Source organism: Meleagris gallopavo, chromosome Z (genome assembly GCF_905368555.1).
Source record: "Meleagris gallopavo chromosome Z, MGAL_WU_HG_1.1, whole genome shotgun sequence".
In the NCBI taxonomy this organism is placed as follows: domain Eukaryota; kingdom Metazoa; phylum Chordata; class Aves; order Galliformes; family Phasianidae; genus Meleagris; species Meleagris gallopavo.
The window spans coordinates 27,882,199-27,904,827 of NC_139435.1; the positions used below are offsets into that span (position 1 = coordinate 27,882,199).

The window sequence follows — 22,629 nt, forward strand, 5'->3', positions numbered from 1 at the left end:
TTATTCCTACTACTACTGACAATTGTATTAAAGTATAACTAATGATAAGAAAAAATAGAATAATTACTATTGGACCTGCAGGGCTTTTAATGTCTATCCCTTTTCCCTTCTGGCTGGAAATATCCTTGACAGACAAGTACCAATGGTGTACCATCTAAACATGTGAAAACCAGGAAAATAGCATAGAAGTTAACAGTGGGGCTCTGCTTGTGCAGCAACTCCTCCCTTATTCCCTCTCTCCCATCCCATATTTCCGTGGTCTGGCACTCTATATGATTGTTCCTGTTAAGATCCTGCCAGGTGTCTCTGGGTCCAGGAGATGCCCAAGGCAGTTCACTGATTTACCGTCCCAGAAAAGGAACAGTAGAAGGAACACTGTTGTAGCCAGAGCTAGCGCAAAACAACTAAGAGATGGTGACAGTGGCAATAATATTACTATGGGATACCTTTTCTGCCAGGTGGGAAGAGGAAACATTCTGGGTTTTTTTGCAGAAGAGGTCTCAAGAGCCCTGCGGAAATTTAGATACCTAGATGCAGCAGAGGGAGATATTTTTCACCAAACAGGTAAGGAATCTGTGGTCAGAGCGGACAAGATAAGAGACAAGAATGCTCAGAAAAGAAGGAGCATAGAAAGCATAGGCATGTAAAGAAGGAAGTGACATCACTCATGCTCTATCTGTGGAATAACACATTTGGATGCCTCCCTGAAATGCCTGTACACAATGCATGCAGGCGTGGAACAGGCAGGAGGAATTACAGAAGTCTGTGTGGGGACTTGTACAGGGTTGTGACCTGATTGGGATCACAGAGACATGGTGGGATACCTCACTCCATTGGAGTGCTGTGATGGACTGTTTAGGAAGGACAGGCTGTGGAGGTAAAGAGAATGAGCTGCCCTTTGAGTGAGTGGGGATGTATGGAGCTCTGCCATCAGATGAGTCACAGAATTGTGGTTGGAAGGGATCTCTGGAGATCATCTAGGTCAGTTATCTAAACTTTGGACTTCTGACAGATGCCAAGTAGGTCACTGGAGTTTTTCTAGAAAAATTTCAGGCAGTCCCAGAATAGCTTCATGTGATATGGCTACACATAAATGTTAACTGAGAAGAGATTAACTGTAGTATGGATGTAAATAACACAATGTAACAGTAAAATCCATATTCAGTGAGTTTGATGAGGTTTAACAGAGTCATAGAATAATCAATGTTAGAAAAGATGTCTTCTCCCACTCATTGTAGTGCCAACTTAAATCCATGTAACTAGGCTTTATCCTGGCAAGTTTTTGCAAGGATGGAAATTCCTCAAGGCACCTGTCTTTGACAACCTCCACTGTGAGCAGTTGCTTTTTTAAAAACTGATGAACATAGATGTAAATGGAATAAAGTGAACAAGAAATGTATTCTGCAGAAGTTAGATTATCCCTAGAGAAAGTCCTTTAAAATGAATCTGGTGAAAATTAAGAAAATGGTGAAATTAAGAAAATGAACCTTGGAAGTTTCATGAATATGGAATTGTTATAGTAGATGCAAGTTTACAATCCAAGGCTGGATAGTGCCCTAAGTAGACATAAATCCAAAATTAGCGCACAATTAAAAGAATAATTCTGTATAATGCTTTGATAAACCTGTTTGGATGCCTGTTGTCAGAACTGAATACAAGGTGCTTTCAGTATGAAAGAGTTCTGAATTCAAAACGAAACTGGAACTGCTCATAAATTCCTAAGAAACTTGGTGGTTTCCCTTTAGCACAGTCACTTCTTTTCTGACATAGCTTGAATAGGAACGTGAGCTGCTCTGTTCAACAACAGTTCTAAACTGATTATGAGAACCAGATGGATAGCTGCTGCTATGCAAACAGGATACAGCTCTTCTACATTCCGAAAATCTTAACTGTTGTTTGAACTTTATTCTCTCAATGATTGCATAAAGATCCTATGTGAGTATAATGCTGTTAAAATACCAATCTAAATTTACTCTATTTCTAGCTGATGGACTGCAGATTTTGCTTAACGTTATTAACTTGATTTTATTTTCAAGTGATTTGCAGAGAGTGAATTCTGAACCAGACAGTCTCAGATCCTAAAATAGATCCATATAACTTCAGACTCTGGGGAAGGAAAACTTCAGGAACTGAACCTGAGTCTCTAACTCAATCTTTTGACATAGGTGAAGGCAGAATAGGAGTGCTAGCAATTCTCTACAGCTTGCTGACTGGGACATTGCTGTTTGTAAATCTTTCTTTCTGAAATTCAGGGAAAAGCTGTAAAGAAAACCTAACTCTGCATGTATTTCTGTCCACATATTTCTGGTTACTTTCTTTTCACTGGTATTAAGCTATTAAATGCATGGCTGTTCTGATTGTATAGCAAGCACAGAATTCCACCTTGTGCATTTCTAGGAAAAGTCTGTAGATGCTAGAAATCACAATGAACTGTTAGCCTGTACTGTTCAGCACTGCTGCTAATAACTGAGAGGTACAAAATACACAGCAGCACTAGTTTTAATGTTGTTAATGACATTCTCTATAACAAAGATTTCAACCCAATCTTATTCTAGAATATAAGGGGGGGGAAATGAGCTTTTATTAGTATATAATCATATTTGATATTAAATGAAAAGAAATGACAGATACAACAAGTAATGGTTATCACTTGTATTGCAATTGTTGTAATTGTAGTTGGTTATAGGTGCATTTTAAACAATGTAGGGGAAGTGAAAATTAAAAGTGAGGGAAAGATAAAAAGGAAATGAGAAATATTATCATTTCACCTGGAAGCTGAAGTGAGATGGAGAGCAGGTTGAAGTGACAGAAATAGGCTGCCATAGGTGATGTGAACATCAGAGGTGAAGCAATGGGTTCACCAGTACCACATTGAGGTGGACAAGGTGGACAGTGAGTGCAGCAGCAGAGAACAGACAACAGGTGAGAATGTGTATGAGCGCTGCTACAGACAAGGGGAGCAGAAGTTCTCAGGACCTACTGGGATACTGAGAAAATGACTTTGAGCAAATGTTAGCTTTTATTAAATTAAGATCTAATTTTCTTTTCTTAAATGAAATCTCTGAAATAAAAATGAAGTACATTATCTCTGCTTGAAAGATGTAGATGCAGTTTATATGAGGTTGGTTTTCAGCTTATTTTTTCACATGGATTTTTAGATCTTTTGAGAAAACAAATGAACTAACTAACAAAAAGCATCCACAAAACTGGATTCTTCACTGAATGGGGAAAAAAGTGCAGCCATTTCATGACTAGGCTGAAAAGGTGGTGCCTTTTTTCAGATTTTGGAAGGCTAGAAGGTTTTGATTCCTTTGGAAGGAGCATGGTATACAAAAGAGTTTCAGTGACGGAGAAATACAAAACAAGAGTATTTGGGCCTCAGCAGACTTATACAGTGTTATCTATCATCTGTGTAAAAATATATTCCGTTTTTCAACAAAATCAGTTATCAACTTTTTCAAGTAGGAAGCTCTGAATTACCTCAAAACAAACTAGTGCAGTCATGCGAAGTACAGTCACATGAGCCTGGTGTTGCTCATTCAGAGCTTCCTTCTATCTGAATGCAGTCTAGGGAGGTGAAATGTTAACACCACTTGATTCTTCTGGTAGTTAGACTTTCCATGGTATTTCTGTGGTATATCTTTGTACAAGCCATACCTTTGCAGAACAAAAGTACAAAGGATGTAAAAGGAGAAAGAATAGGGTAAACTGAGTTGATCTCTGCAATGTTATAGAGTATGTCAGCAGCAGAGCAAAAGTTTTGAACATAGGAGTGAACACCTCTATACCAAGGTTTCTGCTTCAACTCTATAACAAAGTCCATATGCTCAGAATATCTCAATGCTTTTCAGACCACCTGTAGTACCTTATTTGCTGAAGCTTATTTGCTGGCAGTCTGTGTGGAGAGGAACAGGCTCTGTGGGTGGCCCTTCCTGCTCCCAGATGTGGAGTACAACATCCCTGCTTCCCTCCAGAGCTCCAGCAGAGAGTGCCTGTGCTGTTTTCTCTACAATAAAAGCACTGCAAGCACCACCTATGTGCTAGATTGGCCTGCCAGGAAATACCTGTCTGTAGTGATAAGTGATAGTGATACCTGCTTGACTTCAGAAGTAGCAAGTAACCTTAGTCCTTTCATTTTTCAGACTGAAACTATTATCATGAGCTATTACTCTGAACTGTCATGTATTTTTGACTTCTTAAGTCTTCTGAAGAGAGCTTGGAAACTTGTTAAAGTTTTCCAGGACTTCTGGCTATTCTAATGAAAGATATGCTCATGGTCTATAACACTCCTCTTCCTTAGTGTTGGTAAGCATCATTTACACAAATGCTTAGTATGCCTTCTACTCTACTCTCTGGAATAATCCTCTCCTTCCCTCCCCTCCTCCCTCCCTCCTCCCCCTTCCCCCCTAAAAAAAAAAAAAGAAAAAAAAGCTGAAATTATATTTCCAGGAAAGGATAGCGAATGATTTTCTTTAGACTGTAAGGGCATTACATCAGAGACTATATTTCTGGCTGCATGTGTTTACTGGATAGCATAAAGTACGTTCTGTCCTTCCCAGGGTCTTTTATTATCCTCCTTATGGCACAAGGACCGCAATTATGAGAAGTGCTACAATCATATGAGCCAGGTACTGCTCATACTCAGCTTCCTTGTGCTAAATAGAGTCCAGAAAATGTCATGTTAACACAGCTTGATTCTTCCAGGCATTGGCAGTTCCAGGAAATTTTGTACTAAAGTTTTATACTAAGATGCTGCTTTCAGCTAAGAAAATTGCAATGATCTTTTAGACATATGGGTGAAGGGAACAAAATTGAATTCAGAGTTCATGCTGTGAAGAAGTAAGTTTCAATCTTTATTACTAAGGAGCACATTGCAAAGATCTCTGGGCAACCTTCTTTGGGTGGCCTTGTTTGGGCAGGGAATGGACCAGATGTCCTTCGGATGTACCTTCCAACCTCAATCAATCTGTGATACTTTAAAATACTCTGCTTACCAAGCTTCTTGCAAATACTTCAACGTTGGCAAAGATGTGGGAATTCCTACTAACCAAGGGTGGACTTCTAACTAGACTGATGCCAAATGCATCCATTCGGACAGAATGAATGGTTGGTAACAACCAGTTCAGATAAAAGCACCTACCAGTTGCTGGTAGACATCTGTTTATGGGAATGTGTCAGGATGCCTGGCACAGCTACATTACTAATTTGCATGAGTAGATTGCACTAAGGTAATGCAGCAGGTAGATGCCTGCTACTATGATCAAAGAAATTATGAAACATGGCTTCCAATGCAGATACTTGTTGATCTCCACATGGCTTTGCTTTCAGTGTCACAAACAAAAACATATTTCTGTTTTGAGTTTTTTGAGTTTGAAATATTGATGGTTAAGTACTGTGCTCTTACACTAATACATCTGATCTGGCAAGACTTTTTTTTTTATATTTAATAAAAGGCCATGAATTATGTATTTCCTTATTTTTCTTCTATGTATCTTTTACTCTCAGTAATACATATATATATTTTTTTAAAGTTCATTTTAAGCACCAGATACATGCTCTTCATTTTCAATATATAAAAGAGAGTAGATTCACCTCAAGTATCCCACACAAGGCTAAGACAAGGATCTATATATAGGAATAAGATACTATTCTATTCTTCATTCACTGCTTCCTCCTATGTTCACATGCTTCTTGGTAGGTGGATGGATTAGTAAGCAGGCAACTGAGGATGGTATGTTTCCTTGTAGTGACTTCCTAATGAGTGAAATTTAGCCTAGCCATATGAGCACTGCAGGATCTTTGTTTTTGCATTCAAGAAATGGAGATACTAATGCCAATATTATTTATCAGCTCCTTTTTCACATAGCTAAAATAATCAGGATTTCTCACATGTACTATCATCTTCATCAGTTCTCTGATAAAAGTAATTAGCTTTAATTTATATTTAATAAACTTGCATACTATAGTTGCAGTAATGTCACCTTTGTGATATCAAAACATTAAGGCCTAATTTTCCAAGAAATGTCTCCTTATTTTGGCTGCTAACCTTGATAAAACTTTGAGCCTGACTTTCTGAGGCACCAAGAGCCCAAGGATGTGAGCACTCAGAAAAATGAAGCACCTGAGAGAATCAGAGCTAAAATGTTTCTGACTGAGTCACAAACAAACAGGGAAGTAAAATCTAAAACCCTCTGCAGTAAGTTTATTCTGGGGAAGTCTAAAATTGTTCCTTCTCTACTTTTCTTCCTTATACTTATTTCTGGATCTCTTTCACTGATTTCTTTCAGACTATGATAGTGAGCTTGATTTGTTCAAATAAACTCTTACATCATAGAATCATGGAATCACAGAATACCCTAGCTTGAATTGTACCCTTCAGGATCATTGAGTTCAGATCCTGTCTCCCTTGCAGAACCACACAAAATCCAAACTGTGTCTGAGGGTACTGAACAAATGCTCCTTGATCTCCAGCAGCTTGGGAACATGACTATTGCCCTGGGGAGACTTTTCTATGCCCACCACCCTTCGGTGAAGAAATTTTACCTAACACATCTGACACTCCCCTGACAGCTCCATGCCATCCCCTTGGGCCCTGTCACTGTGACCAGAGAACAGAACTCAGCGCTGCCCTTCTGCTCCCCTCATGAGGAGCTGCAGTCTCCATGAGACCTCCCCCAAGCCTCCAGTGCTTTGAGCTGAACAAACCCGGGGACCTCAGCCACTCCTCATACACCTTGCTCTCCAGATTCTTCAACATCTTCATAGTCAGTAATTCTACATCCTTCTTATATTGTGGTGACCACTGAATACAGTGCTCATTGTGAGGCCACACAGCACAGAGCAGAGCAGGACAGCTCCTCCTCTTGTCCTGAAGCATTGCTGGGCACCCCGGGGTGCAGTCAGCCCTTCTGGCTCTGTACACTGTTGATTCGTGTGCCTCTTGACATTGACAACACCACCACAAAACATTCCTTTCTACAGGGCTGCTCTTCAGTTACTCAGTCTGTACTTATAACCAGAAGTGTCCCATCCCAGAATGTGGCACTTGCTTTTCAAATCCAGTTTAAAAGCAAGTATTAAACTTGCTAATTCCTGCAGAGCTGATCTGTTATCTCATGTTATCCTCTGGTTTTATTGTTTGTTTGTTTGTTTGTTTGCTTAGTTATGCTGATCCATATACAGAAGTATAAACAATACTTTCCATGTTACTGAAACAGGAAGAACTAACCCTTAAATTGGACTTTGTCCTGCATTACTTAAGGGCTGATGGTTTACTGCCAGTAATGCAAGGTACTTGTATATGCCAGGAATTGCTACGTGTAAAGTGAAAGTAGCACCCAGCCCTAAAACCTGAAGCAAGGTTATTTTACCTCACTCTGATATTTCCAGTACCTCATTTTTTAGTGCCAAGTATCTGCTGGTTGTGATGTTAAAGGATTCAGACAATAAACTCAAATAATAGGAATATAAAAAAAAATATGGAAAATGAAGTTGAAACAAAATAAGAGTCAGGTGTTACTGATCTTTATAAGCTAGATCAGGTGTTAGCACAGACAGTAACAAAAACAATCTGGTTCTGCATTTTTATAAATCTCTCTAGCATGCAAGAAACCAACTGAAATTGTTTCTGTTATTTATGGGTACAGAGCTGCTGTAAAAATGCTGCCTCGTGCGATTTCTTAAGATTGCAAGCTACAGATCTTGAAAGCTTCGAGGATAAAGTTGTAGAAATATTTTCTTTCCTTCCACTGCCAGAGCTCGGCAGTTCATACCCTGTGCATGAACATGCATTGTTTGATCCAGGATTTCCCTTGTTTCTAGAGCCATTCTAGTACTGCTTTGCATTTGTTGCTGTGATAGATTCCCAAGGTTTGAAAGGCTTTTAGTGACAGTACTCTAGTACACCACTCAAGCAGAAGATAGCTGTTGTAAGTTAAGTTGGAATTCTTTTATTTCAGATCAACCTGAGAAAATGTTCCAAATCCTGACAATGCTGTTGCTGGAAACGCAGCTCTGTGTGGTTTCAGGTGAGAGGGAATGGACTGCCTTTCATTCTCATCATTAGGACCAATGTAACAACATTGCTATATCCTTAAGATGTGGGTTGCAGCATCTCACAATGAATATTACTTCTCCGAACAGCTGGTGATGTCTGGAGCATGTGCCCTGAAATGTCTTACAGAAGGCATTGTCTAAGTACTGAGGATAAGGACAGGTGTCCATCACTTTCTACCATTGTTCTTCTTGAAAGCACTGTGTGTTGACAGTAGAGGTGGCCTGAATTACTAGGCATGACTATGAGAGAGAGAATAACCACAAGACAGCTGTAAACTAAACAATCTCAGTGCAAGACACACTGAAGTAAAACCATGTGTACCCCTCTGTCCATCCCCTAGAAGGAGCAGCTTGGCTAAAGGGGGTCACAGGAGCAGAAAAATGAGTGAGGAGCATGGCATACAACATTGCAGTAAGTCTTGGCCCCTGGGTGGCCACTGTGCTCAAAGGAATTTGCAGGAAATATATTCCTTATTTAACTTCTATCAAGTCAGTGAACTCGTATATTCTATATTTTACATATAATAGATATAATAAATGGGAAGAGTTTGGCATTTTTTTCATATTATGTATCTGTCTCTACATTGTATTCAAATGAATAAACAAACATTGCTAATAGGAACTGAAAATTTCCCTGCAAATATTTAACAAACACGTGAAAGAATAATAAGACAAATGCACAAATAGTTGCATGAACTTCTCTTTTGAATATTGCTGTAAACATTTTCAAGTGCTTCTATTAAATTAAAAATAAAAATATATGGTAAATCCAATAAAAAAGAAAGTAACAAGGTTTATAGAATCATCAATCATAAAAAGCTTTTCTTTATTGAGTATGCTTTAAACTGGTAAAGTATGACTTTCAAAGTTGGTGAATGCCTAGGAAGATTGTTTTGACATGCTTTCTGTAATAATTTTATGTATTTCAGAATTTATATGGGATCAAAAATACTCACATGGTCCACGTGTGTGGAAGACTGCAGCTGCTGCACAGCAATTCTTGCCAGCTATACTTACTTATTTAGTGCCAATACATTCAGGCCATCACTGGAGTTAAACTGGATTTTCACTTTTTAAAAAACAACAAAATTAGCTTTAGTATTTCCATATTTATTTCTGCTTTTATAAGAAACTTAGGACATACAAGATACAACAGCGATTTTGGAATAGTACTGCCTGTGTAATCACTGACTCAAACTTAAGCTATTTTTTAAACAGAAAAAAAAAATTGCTTGTCTTGTCCTTATCATTCAGATTCTGTAATCAATACAAAATAGAGATGATTTTCTATAAGTACTGCTGACATGGTAAAAATGCTAGTGTGAATAGGAAGAAAATGCTTAGAACCTGAAGTCAAGCTAATAACTGTATGCCTGACTATATGAAAACCATTTGACAAAGCTCAAATAAAATCAGAAAGTATTTCAGCACAGCAAACAACAGTTGTTTTCTTTTTCTACCTTAGCTTTATTCACAGTTGAAGTTCCTCAGCAGCTATATGTTGAGGAGTACGGGAGCAATGTGACCATGGAATGTAGATTCCCTGTGAACGGCTCATTGAACCTGGGACTCCTGAGTGTTGTCTGGGAGCAGAAGAGGCAAGGTCAGCTGGAATCAAGAGATGTGTACACACTCCGCAATGGGAAAGCACTTCTTTCATCCCAGCATCATGATTACATGGGAAGAGCAGCACTGTTACACAACGAATTGAAATCAGGACGAGCAATCCTTCAAATTACAAGCATCAAGATCACAGATGCGGGATCCTATCTTTGTCTCATTGACTACCAAGGTGCTGACTACAAGTACATTACTTTGGAAGTAAAAGGTCAGTGGCTGAAGGAACATGAGTACTTATTAATTGAGATGTCTTAAATAAAATCCTACAGACAGGTAGGAATTTATGAATTGGTAGGAATTAATGGATAAATCTCTTACCAAGCCCCTGTGCACAAGCCCCCAGGGGTACTGAAGCAGTAGCCTCACTGCCATCTGTTCCAGTTCAATGGCAGCTCAGTTTCTCTGCGGTGCACTCCATCTTCTCCCAGAATCCCCATCTGTGGAACCCCCCTTCCCTATCATCTCTCCTGTTGGCTTCTGGCCATTCCCAAGCACTTCTCTGATGAGTTTTAATTTACCGATGAGCCCTTCTGCAATTATTTAGGAGGCTGGGAATTTCCCCAGTGACTGCAGCTCTATGAGCATGGACGTATGATTTTCTCAGTTTTCTCAGTCAAAGCCAAGTGGGCATCAGTAATAAATGGATGCATGACTGGATAGCATGGCAGAACAGTCCTTAGAAAGACCTCTGGTGTTTCCCATTAATTGCTGCATGTCTGTGTGATACAAGACAGCACTTATTTCGCATTTAGACATTTGAATAATGAACTTTGTCAAATGCAAAAATGGTCACAGTGGTCAATAAAATTGACCACTTTGGTACCTTTGACCCGATCTTATCAAAATTCTAGGCTCTTTTCCTTCTAAGTACCATGAAAATACCATGCCTGTTTATAAAGTATGGTAACAAAAATATTAAAAAAAAACACAAAAACTTCTTCTTGATGCAATCTGAGTTATTTCTCTTGCAATATAGCTACTATTTTGTGTATTTGAGATGGCACCCCATGAAATTTCACTAGTTTCCTCTGTATTGATGAATTCAGTGTTAACTACTGTCTTGGACAGAGTAATGAAGTAAGGCCTGACATTGTGGGCCTCAGAAGGATTGAACAAACACTACTGAGTTGTTCTACAAAACTTCCTTCATCATTTCAAATAAGCTTATTTCAGATAAAGCCACAGACAGTAAGGAGAAGGAGGGAAATGGAATAATAACTGAAAATGACTTAACTTCACCTGTTCTTATGCAGCATCCTACAAGATAATAAACACACAGAAAACAAGAAAATGGAATGGAGACAAGTTTGCTTTTATATGCCAGTCAGAAGGCTTTCCACTGGCAGAGGTATTCTGGCAAAACGAAAAGAACTTCAGTCTCAGCGGGTCTGCAAATACTACCTACACGCTGACTGCAGATGGCCTCTACAATGTCACCAGCATCCTGATAATCAACCAAAACATGAATGAGAATTACAGCTGCATATTCTGGAATAAAGAACTGAATGAAAATACTTCAGCTTACATTTACTCTTTAGGTTCATGTCACCTTGAACTTGTATGAGAGAGAGATGACAGAGAGAGAGAGTTAGAAAGGAGAAAATGATAGTACATATATTTTGTTCTTCTATCCATCACCAGAACTTCACTCTAGAAAGCAATGTAATAGTAATGCTCTGGAAAGAATCAAGTCAGTGCTATTAATATCTTTGAAGCTAAGGCTAGCTCACACCCCAGAAAGCCAATCTAGCCATTTTCTAGTGTATTTTAGTGTATTTTAATTTTAGAGTAGCTCCCAATGTTTTGCTGTCAGTATGACAGAAATTCTTTAATCTCCATGCGTATGTTTCTGATATAAAATTCTAGTGAATTGTTTTTATGGAATACAAATAAATTGCAGTATTGGTTGTTCAAATGGCATGAAAATAGGAAAGCTGACACGTGTAAAGATTCTTGAAGTAATACTGCAGAACAAAAAATGCACAGCGTGGAAGATAATACCCTGATAAATGTTAAGAATCTTAAGTTCAGTCAGAGCCAGGCTTTGGAGAATCAGAACTGGAAGTTCATAAACTTTGCCTGCTTTCTAAGTTACAAATTTACTTTTCCTGATTTTTTTTTTTCTTTTTGTGTGTTCTGTTTTGTTTTTCTTTGACAGCTTTAATGAGTACACAGTATGGTGGACAAAAGTCCCTGATCTTATTTATCGTCGCCACATGTGTGATAGTACTGGTCCTTCTCCCTGCATTAATAATCTTTCAAAAGAGAAAATTGTTCAAGAATTTCCGTGCTAAAAAAGGTACATTTTACTTCAAATAGTGGATTTTTCTCTTATTAAATTTTCCTGTGAACATGTATTTGAAGGTTTAATAACCTTAGGCATGTTCATATGATTTTGGTCACAGTTTCTTTCTAGAGTAATACTATTTAAAATGAAATCTTGCTGTATTTGAGTTGGACTTTATTCTTCTCACCTTTTACTTAGGTGAGCAGGTGTTTGAGTATACATTTTCTCATACTGTCAATTGTTCACTAAAGGACATAAGCAAGTTTTGGCTTGGGTGAGGAGAGCTGTAAAAACATAGCTTGTTGGTTCTTGTTTCCATTCATAGCAACAGATTAATAACTTTGGTCACCTTGGAGCCCTTGTCTTGCTGTCATTCCTGTTGGCTACAAAGTCACTGTATCTACAATATTTGACATAAAACTTTCATTTACAGCAATGAATTAAAAGCAGTCTAGCTGAAATGGCATGCTCTTCTACTACTTCATTGGACTATTATATATAGTGTTTATTTCCTGGCTTGAAAATGCAATACTCAAAAATGCAAGATGGGCTGTTATTCTAGTCTTTTCCTGTATATAAGAAGACTCCAATAAACTCAGACAAATAAAATTGTTGCAGCAAAATAAGATTGAGTCAAGTTTGGTTATAAGGTCTTTAGAATTTGATTCAAAATTTGTAAATGAGAAGAACTGTAGAGAAGTCTGTCTATTTGGTATGAATTAATAATAAAAGCTTAAATGTGCTAAAGCTCTGTTTAATGCAAAAGTTTGTTGTATTTCTTTCTTCTAATATTTGAAATGTTTAAGTTAAATTTGTTTACTTTTGCTTTAACAGACAGGAAAGGAAAATTGGGCCCTACTGTGACAGATGAGAACAGTAAGTTATTATTTTTTAATGTTGATGTTTATAGCTTTTCCTTCCTCTAAGGTAAGAGCTTTGTAAATCTGTAGACAGCAACCTAAATATTGCTATATCAAAATGGAGGCTACTTTGAATTTAATTTGAACTTTTCTTAAATATTCTAAATATCTAGTATCTGTAATAATCTTTAAAAAACACAAATCCAACCTCACAACTTTCTCACATGCTATATAAAAGTTAGTGAATATTTATTCCCTTTCACTGAGATACAGTGAGCTTGCAGATATATCTATGTCTACACCTGTGTACACTGACTGAGTCCTACTGACCTCATCTGGGTAGGATACACATGGAAAGCTGGCTGTTTTGGAAGGCATGCAGCTTTTTGTCACAATTATTTGTTATGCTTTTGACTCAGTCCACATATTTTGGCAGAAAAAAAAATGAGACCTGATTTCTCTGGAGCAGTAAATGGTCCACCGAGATTCTTCTCATCTAATGAGTATACAGCATTCCTAGATATCTAGAAATTGTTACATTGAGAAATGAATGCAATGCCTAAAGACATTAGGATGCATGTGACCGTCCTGTACTAAAATTGAACTGGCAAAAAAAAAAAAAAAAAAAAGAGAAAAAAGACATAGTGAACTCTAAAGTGATGTAAGAAAGCTCTTAAAATACCTACATACATAAATCACTTTTGTTACCTATAAACAGAAGTCTCATAGATTAATGCATTATTAGGAGAGAGGCTGTGGCCAGCGCCAGGTATGGTGATACTGGGTAGAGGTGCCATCCCTTGGTGCTCAAGTAGCCTATTGAGGCCAACCCTGAGGTGTCCAGTGTACTCAGGGAAGATGACCGACTCCCTCACTGCATAGAGCAGAACTGTGGCACAGCTGGTGGAGGGCCTGAGGAAATAACACGGAGCAGTTTCTAGACTTATAGACAACTTGGGCATTTCCAAGGACAAGATTTACTGGAGAAGTCACCTTTGTTTCCCATTACTAGGAAAAAAAAAAAAGCATCAAAAAGTCACTTCCATAGCAGAAATAAAACCTGGGGATTGGGGAGAGGGGAATGAAATCTTCACTGACTCTCACTTCACCTCAGATAGCAGTGTGTGCCTCTTACCTCACCAGCATCACTAGATACCACTTATGAGATGACACTTTCAGAAAATCACTTTCACCTTTCACAAATCATAACTTACTGAAGTTAAGAGCCCTTTCTCATTTTGTGTGTGGGGGTGTGAAACTTCTGTGGAGCTATGCCACATGCAAATGAATGAAAGCTGGAGGCAAGCAGCTGTTGTGCATGTCTGGACACAATTCCAGTGCACATTGTCTGAACGCAGTCAGGCTTCCCCTGGCTTTTTGTATTACTGTTCTAGGATTTTTTTGCTGTGTAGGCAGTAGCCTCCTCTTTGCACTTACTGAAATGAAGAAATTAAATGAGATGTAGCTACTTTTTGTGGTTTTGTTTTACTTCTTCATTTTAATGACCAAAAATCTTTGTCATATGACTTACTGCATGTTGCACAAACATTTATATTTCTCAGCACCATGTATTTTTAAGAAACACTGGAAAGAACCTTTATTCCATGATGAGTATGTAGTTGAAGCCACAGATACTTTACCAGAGAGCCTTGGAAATGACCCACATGGCCCTGGTTACAGGAACAAGGATTGTTCACGTTATCATTTTAAATTGCAGCTTGAGCTGCGCCGCTACTGAGGATGCAGAACATTCTACCTCATCACTGAAGTCCCAGTTCTGCAAACATCTCTTCAGTTGCACAAATTTTACTAACAAGCATTCCTATGGATGCTACCTAATCTGATTTCAGTTTTGTTATTTCATTTGCATGGGATTGCTATTGATAGCTGCGATATAATAGAAAATTCAGAATTTGCATCATAGATAAGAGAGTACTCTTTCCTCTGAGAAGGTTGCAGTAGGATGTCACAAAATTAATGTCAGCTTTAAGGACCCACTGTACTTCAGCATACCCACAAAAACTCACATGTAACAAAGACATGACTTTCAGTGTTTGCCTCTAGGCTGTTAAAATCAAGTGATTATTGTATATTTTTAAAATAATGCTCTTCCTTTTTCTTTCTCTAAGGAGGCTACTGTAAATCTCAAACAGAGACTCCATACTTGTCAACTGTCATATATTCTGGAGAAAGCAAGAATGTGAATCTGTGAAAATTCATGATCTCTCATGCAGCAATTTGCACTTTTTTATCTGTTTTTGAGGACTTCAGAGAAAAGCTACCACACCAATTTCAGATGAACAGATGAACTCATGTGGATTTGTTGGCACTAGAGCAATGGACAGCTATGCATCTTCAGATACAGTATCTTGAAGTTACAAAGAATTATGCTGTCATTCAGTGTGGTTTGCCACTGGGAGAAGGTTTTCTCCAGTTCTTTTGATTCACTTTATTCTAGAACTTACTGTGGCTTAATGAAATGTAGTTCAGTGAGTACTTTTATTAAGTGGTACGGTCTTGAGAATGTTGCTTGGATTCAAATATCTTGAGGGAATTTGAATAAAAGCTACATATGCTGCCCTATATCTAAACATCTTTCACATGGAGAGTGTTACATGCTGGTATCTCATTTCCAAACTTTTCAACACATTAAACTGGAAATTACCACAAGTACCCAGCAGTATTTCACAAAACTAATGAGAGATCAAAATACAGCCAAAACTAAAACCAAAACCAACCAAATAACAAAAAAACACAGTAAATCAGCGCTATATCAAAGAAGAAAATATTAATGCACAGTCTCTGTATAGGTAAGCCAGATGAAAATCTATGAACTGTGATGCTGCAGCAACATAAAAATAGGGAATTTTTTTCATTTGAGATTATTACTCAACATAATTTTTGGGGAGAGGAATGTAGAAGCAAAAGTGAAAATGTTTTTCAGCCAGATTTATCAGATTATCTTTAAATGGTAATTTTAACTTATTTTCAGAGGAAGATATGAATTTTCTATATTCCAAGCACATAATTGTTTACTTCCCATTATAGTAATGCCTAAAAACACTTTACTTAACTCTGAATATCCTGCATGTTGGTCACAGTTTCCACAGTGCCAGTTCTGAAAAACTGCACAGCAGGAAACAATGTTTTGCTTCTTATATAGTCATCAAACAGTGAATCACAGGCACAGAGTTGGATTTGGCATATTATTTTCAAAGAGCACTGGCTCTGGTGAATTGTCTTTTCTCCAAAGACAGATAGATACAGAATCACGAATCAGAGAATGACTAGGATTGCAAGTGACCTTAAAGATAATATAGTTCCAAATTCCTGCATTAATAGCCTCTACTAGATCAGGCTGCCCGGAGTCTCAACAAACATTGAATACCTCCACAACTTCTCTGGGCAGCTTGTTCTAGTGCCTCACCACCATCTGAGTGAAAAATTTCCTCCCACTAGCTAATCTACGATTCCCCTGGACACAGAGCTGTTGGCCTCAATCCTCTGTTTGTTACCATCTCACCAGTTATTTTTCCATCAAACAGTCCACCCTTCAAATCCATATCTCTCCAGTTTAGAGATAAGGGTGTGGTGTGGGAAATATAACAAGACAGTAACATCACATATAACACATTATATACTATATACCAGATAATAACATAACAAGATTAAAAAGAAGTGCTTACGTGGAAAGTATTTCTGACATTATTCTGATCTTTGAAGAGCACTGTCTGCTTCACCAAAAAAACACTGTACCAGTAAAATTAAGATTTTTTTCAAATTTCTTTAGATATAGACAGAAGCTGTTTCTCCAATGACACTTGCAGCTATTCGCATTGGCACACAGCTGACCTACTGCTGCAAAGGATCTGAAAGCATTTATTTCCTCTCCATGATAGTTGATCTTAAAAAAGGAGGACTGATGTTGATTTTACTTGGGAAAAAGGAAAAAAGTATCTCCTTATCATCACCTCAGCTTGGATATCTGGGATATCTGTGTATTGTACCTTTAAATACTCGATTGTCACCATTGGATTCAGCTGAGCAGAACGCACACAAGGCTTGCCACGTCTTTGCTGATATGGGAAATCGGATAGATGTCAGAGAATCAGAGGCAGCTTCTCAAAGTAGTGCTTAGCTTGCAATGTATAGCAGCTTGGGAACTGCCTAACTTGCAGTATTTAGCAATAGTTAAGGGTCAGTGCATACAGTAAAGAGATTTTTCCCCATGACAGATTTGTACTCCACTGGGAATCACAAGACCCTTCTGTTAGTCACTGTGAAAACTCTAGCCCCCGTAAAGACTTTGTTTTTGGGTTTTTTTTTTCCAGTTCTTTTCTCATATTCATAAAATAGAAGTAATTTAAGCTGAATTTATGTAGATGAACATAAAGCATATGCCACAGACTTTGAAATTTGATTACTGATTATAATTCCTTACTGAATGAAAGTCATCCTGTTACTACATTACTCTTCTAAGTAAATTTTGCCTTGATGTGGGTAGGGACTATTGCACATGGGCAGCACTTCTTGCATGTTTTACAGGCGTAACAAACACTCCTTGGTTTTACTTTTCATAGGAACCAATTACTTATACACTGGCATTCCTAGGTAGAGACAGTACAGCTTTGTACTACAATTCTGTGTCCTATCCACTCCATTTCATATGGAAGGAGTAGTTTTACTACTTATTTTTAAGACCCATAAAAATATCCAAAAATGTGTCTGGGTTTGCATGTGTGTATTTTTTTTACCAACTCTCAATAGATGCTTACGACCTGCAGTAAAAATAAATCTGGATGATTCTCACAGCTTAGTAAGTGACAGCTTGTCAGCTGCCTGATATGTCTATATGTGTATACATATTCATGCATGATTTGCTTTTTACTGAAAGCCACACCATATGAAAGCATATGATATGTGTGTGATATGATGAGTCTCTGTTCTTTCTACTTCAGCTGCTGCTGAAGTTATCTTGAAAAAGCTGAAGTTAGAGTTTGGGGTAAACTGCCCACAGCATATTTGAAGAGTTGTTTTTTGTTTTGTTTTGGTTTGGTTTTGCTTTTGTTTCTTTTTTTTTTCCCCCACAGTTTTGAAGTTTACAGTGAGCTGAAAATAGCTGATATTTTTAGACCAAGATGTAAAGTTTCTAGATACTATATGATAATTAGTCTATAGTGTCAGTCTTTAAAGCTTACTCTCAACTAGGGGATATCCTGCATAGGATTTCCATTGCCTTTCCTGGTATCATAGAATCACAGAATCGATAAGTTTGAAAGGGATCTTAAAGATAATCCAGTTCCAACTCCCCTACCATGGGCAGGGTCGCCAGCCACTAGATCAGGCTGCCTAGGATCCCATCCAGCCTCGTCTTCAGTGTCTCCCCTGATGGGGCATTTACAATCTCTCTGTGCAGCCTGTTTCAGAGATTCATGCCCCCCTCCAAGCAAAAAAATTCTTCCTAGCATCTAACATAAATCTCCCTCTTTTAATTTAAAGCCATTTCCCCTCATCCTAATCACAGTCAGACCATGTATAAAGTGAGTCCCCTCACACTTGTAAGTTCCCTTCAAATACCGGAAGGACAAAATGAGACTTCCCTGGAGTCTTTTCTAAGCTAAACAAACTCAGCTCCCTCAGCCTTTCTTCACAGGAGAGGTGCTCCAGCCCTCTGATCATCGTCATGGCCCTCCTCTGGACTTGTTCCAACAGCTCCACATCCTTCCCATTCTGGGGGCCCCAGACATGGAAAAAGGACTCCAGATCGGACCTCACAAAGGCAGAATAGAGGAGACAATCACGTCCCTCTCTCTGTTGGCCACCCCTCTTAACACAGACTAGAATACTGTTGGCTTTTTGGGCTGCAAGAGTACACCTCTGGTTCATATCCAGCTTTTCATCCATCAGAACCCCCAAGTCTTTCTTCACAGGTCTGTTCACAATGAGTTCTCCCAATCTGTATTCATATCTGGGATAACCTTGACCCAAATGCAACACCTTGCACTGGGCCTTGTTAAACCTCATTAGATTTTCGTGTGCCCACTTTATGAGCATGCCCAGGTCCCTTTGGATGGCATCCCTTCCTTCTACTGTGTCAGCTGCACCACTCAGCTTGGTATTATCAGCAAACTTACTGAGGATACACTCAATCTCACTTGTCTATGCATTGATAAAGATGTTGAAGAGCATCAGTCCCAAAACAGATCTCTGGGGGACACCACTCATGACTTATGATATAGATCTCCTTTATTACCCTAAATAATTTTATCTCACCTAGAAGGGTGTCATAAAAATACCATGTTAATGAACTGTAGCAAGATATAGATTTGGTTATAGTTTGTGGAAAATTTAAACTACTCACTGGTTTAAATTCCTTAAAAACATTTGATAGCTCACCAGATTTTAATGATAATCTCTTTCCACAAATATATATGTAGAAAATACATTTTTAATTATCTAATTCTTCTTGTCCAGTTAAGGAACACACTACTTTTGTTTCTGACCTATTTCACAGTCAGATGTTTGCCATTTTAGCACAGGTTGATTAGTCTTTCCGATCATTCTTCATCTGCTATTTATCTTGGCTTCCAGAGGCTTGCATAAGGTTCATAACAGCATTTTTAGCATCTGCGAGCTACAGTTTGTTCTGTGACTAACAGCATAAAGGAGAATAGGACTACTGTTCTATTTTTTGCAATATACACTTTTCCACTCTCAGCACCTAAAAACACTGAACTAGTTGATTCATAGAATCATAGAAAACTCAGAGTTCGAAAGGACCCTTAAAGGTCATCTAGTCCCTGCAGTGAACAGGGTCATGCACAGCTAGATCAGGTTGCTCAGAGCCTGATCCAGCCTGGCCTTGAAAGTCTCCAGTGACAGGGCATCTACATCTCTGGGCAATCTGTTTCAGTGCCTCATCAGCCTCACTGTAAAAGACTTTTTACTTATATCCAATTTAAATCCACTCTCTTTAAGTTTGAAATCATTTCTCCTTGTCCTACCACAACAGACTCTGCTAAAGAATCTGTCCCTCTCTTTTCTGTAGCTCCCCTTTAGATACTGAAAGTCTGCTATCAAGTCACCTTGCAGTCTTCTCTTCTCCAGACTGAACAGCCCCACTAGCAGACAAGGCTGCAGGCAACAGCTTACATTAACAATATTAGTATCTTTTAAATAAGGCTGTGGGTCGACAGGGATTTCTAATGGACACTTAAAAGATAAATGTTTGCATACCAGACAATTCTATCAACTGATTCTGAGCATGGCCAACTGGGAGCAGTTGGAAATGCCTTTTAGATATTTGGATCATCAGTGAAACAAAACATTAATGTCTTTCTTAAATTGAGTAGTTATCATTTCTCACAGAATTTCTTCTTTCACCAGACAAAAACACGCATCTTGCCACCAAAACCAATACCCTCCTACTTCGAAAAAATGGCAAGCTATCCCTGTACTGCAAAGAATCAGAGCCACTGGAACAGATCTAATCTGAAGCTTGGCTTTTCTTTGTGCAGTGGAGGGATTGAACTATATAACCTCCAGAAGTCCCTTCTAACCTAATATCATATTTCCTCATAAATTTGTAGTTCAAATTAGCTTCAGCATATTTGGCAATTAGCTGACTTACACTTTAATGAGAGAGTAGCCTAAGAGAATAGCCTCAGGTCAAGGACTGCCATCTGGTTTGACAGGACATCCTAGTTTTCCTCAGCATGTTGTCAAGTGTGCCCTGAAATAGTGTTAAAGCCAGTGTGCCACAGTACTTACGCAACCTGAATGTGTTTTGCCATATGGCAAAAGGTAGCTGACACAGGTAAGTGCACTGTACAAACATTGACAAAAGCTGACTTGAAAGAAACATTAATCAAGTTCAGATGTGCTTTTAGGTTTTATGTTTACTACCTTTTTTTCTGCAAATTTGTTTACTCACAACTCACTTTCTTTAATGGGCTTTTCCAAATGAGAAGTGAAATGTCTTTTATGCAAAGTCTGTGTCACAAACTACGTTACTTGAGGAAATAAAACAACCCATAAGCAGTAAAAAATTAATAAACTGAAGAGTGGGTTTAAGTACATTCCTTACACATATGTGTTTTTCAGGAAGAAAGACAAGATGACCATATGAGTCTCAGCTAGTGAAGACAGAGTTTCCTATGATGATGTGGGGAATCAATTTACTCATAAACATAGAATTCTAATTGCAACAGAAGCATTGCTAGCAAAAAGATCCCTATGCTGCTGAATGGCTGCATTTGTGTATGAAATGCACCTTCTTGAGGTGAGAGGATAAAGACATCTTTCCCAGACCTAAAACAGAAGTTGCCAGTATTAGCCAAACTTGGTAACAACTATACCAGCATGCAAAGCTGAAAGAAAAGAGAAATAACTTTTTCCACCTTGTCTTCATGAATTAATAAGGTAAAATCTGGTAAAATAAAGAAGTCGGATATCAGTAAAGAGACTCACATACTTCAAAATGTCAGTGATCAGTGAGAAAGTGGAAACTTCAGGTAGAAGAGGGGAGGAGGTCAACAATTTTTGTTTCAAGAGGAACACAGAATTTTTGTGAGAACTACAGAAGTTTTATCGTGAACTCTGAGCTCAAAGAGTGTTCTCACATCATAAGCCTTGAACCACTGAGAATTGTTTCTGTACATCCCCAAAATATTGCTATCCTAACCCCATGGAGCTGTTTCCAATTGATAAGACAAATAAGGCAGTAAGATACCTGGAAGTTCATTAGAGCAAAAACAACATATTTAGACCCCATTGAATTTCTATATGTTTACAGTACACATACCTCATGTCCCTGAAGACTCATGAAATGTAAACCACAAAGCATAGCTCTAATGAGATATGGGGGAAAATGCCAGAGATATTTAATTGACTTCCTGAAGGCTCCTATTTCTAGGCTCTGGAAAGCAAATCACTGCTTTTAAAGAGAAGCATTAGGCATAGAGTCTGTTTCCAAACTAGCTAAAATGCTCAAAGCCAGGAGCAGGATTTGATCCAGTGAATATCTGAATGTCTTGCATGCAATTCACAGATTTAATAAAGTATTGGCTTTAAGTGTCGGGCCATGACTATTAGCTCTGAAAGGAGTAGATACAAAAGCAATTGAAACAAATCATGCTATTTAGCCAGTGGTAACACTATGTAGAAGGTAAAAATGACACAATCTGTTTAAAATTGTTATTTAATTAAGAAAAAGAAAGACACAGGAAGCTGAAATAAACAATAAATTAGGGAATCTTGCTTGTGTTTCCAGTTTAATTATTTGAATTTCTCCATTTGAGTAGACTTGGTTGTTGTTTTTTTTTCATTTGTTTGCTTGCTTGCTTTGCATTATTGTTTTACCAGGATCCAGTATCTTTTAAAAATTTGTTTACATTTATGAAAAGAGGTCTGTAAAGAGGTCTGTAGAGAGCTGTAAAACTCTGAGCAGAAACAAGGTAGACTTGATCCCTGTACCCACTTGCATGGACTTTTCTGAAAGTCCTGAAAATATTAAAGTCATCAGGAAACAAAAGTTGTCAAGAGGTCCACGCTAGGCAGGGTTTTATGTTTTAGGGACATACTCACTTCTGTTTTTTTCAAAGTGCCAAGATGCAATCTTATGGTAGCTTCTGACGGTTACACGACATGACTTTGCAGCTTTGCAACTTCCCACAACACTACCAACCAGAATATCAGCTGGGCTGATAACATATTAGTGGATGGAAGAGACCTTCCGTGCACTAATTCTGCCTCTGTTGAACAACCATTACCAGTAAAGCTCTTTTAACTTAGAGGTTATACAGGTAT

The 22,629-nt window shown here is 38.2% G+C and overlaps 1 protein-coding gene and 1 long non-coding RNA gene across 5 annotated transcripts in view; one reads left to right on the forward strand and one right to left on the reverse strand.

Moving 5' to 3' along the window:
- Positions 1-22,629, reverse strand: part of LOC146542183 (uncharacterized) — a 49,694-nt gene that overhangs the window by 19,182 nt on the left and 7,883 nt on the right. The gene's annotated exons all lie outside the window — the stretch shown is intronic.
- LOC104915010 (programmed cell death 1 ligand 2) lies at positions 1,743-15,413 on the forward strand. 3 transcript variants are annotated; one of them, XM_010725628.4, is made up of 7 exons: positions 1,743-1,935; positions 7,959-8,027; positions 9,521-9,883; positions 10,929-11,213; positions 11,834-11,974; positions 12,797-12,838; positions 14,952-15,413. In XM_010725628.4, the coding sequence occupies exons 2-7, from the start codon at positions 7,973-7,975 to the stop codon at positions 15,032-15,034; spliced, it is 969 nt and encodes a 322-aa protein (XP_010723930.1). In that variant the 5' UTR covers positions 1,743-1,935; positions 7,959-7,972; the 3' UTR covers positions 15,035-15,413. The 3 variants fall into 3 exon arrangements, with proteins under 3 accessions (XP_010723930.1, XP_085069732.1, XP_085069731.1); XM_085213606.1 differs by lacking the exon at positions 10,929-11,213; XM_085213605.1 differs by lacking the exon at positions 7,959-8,027.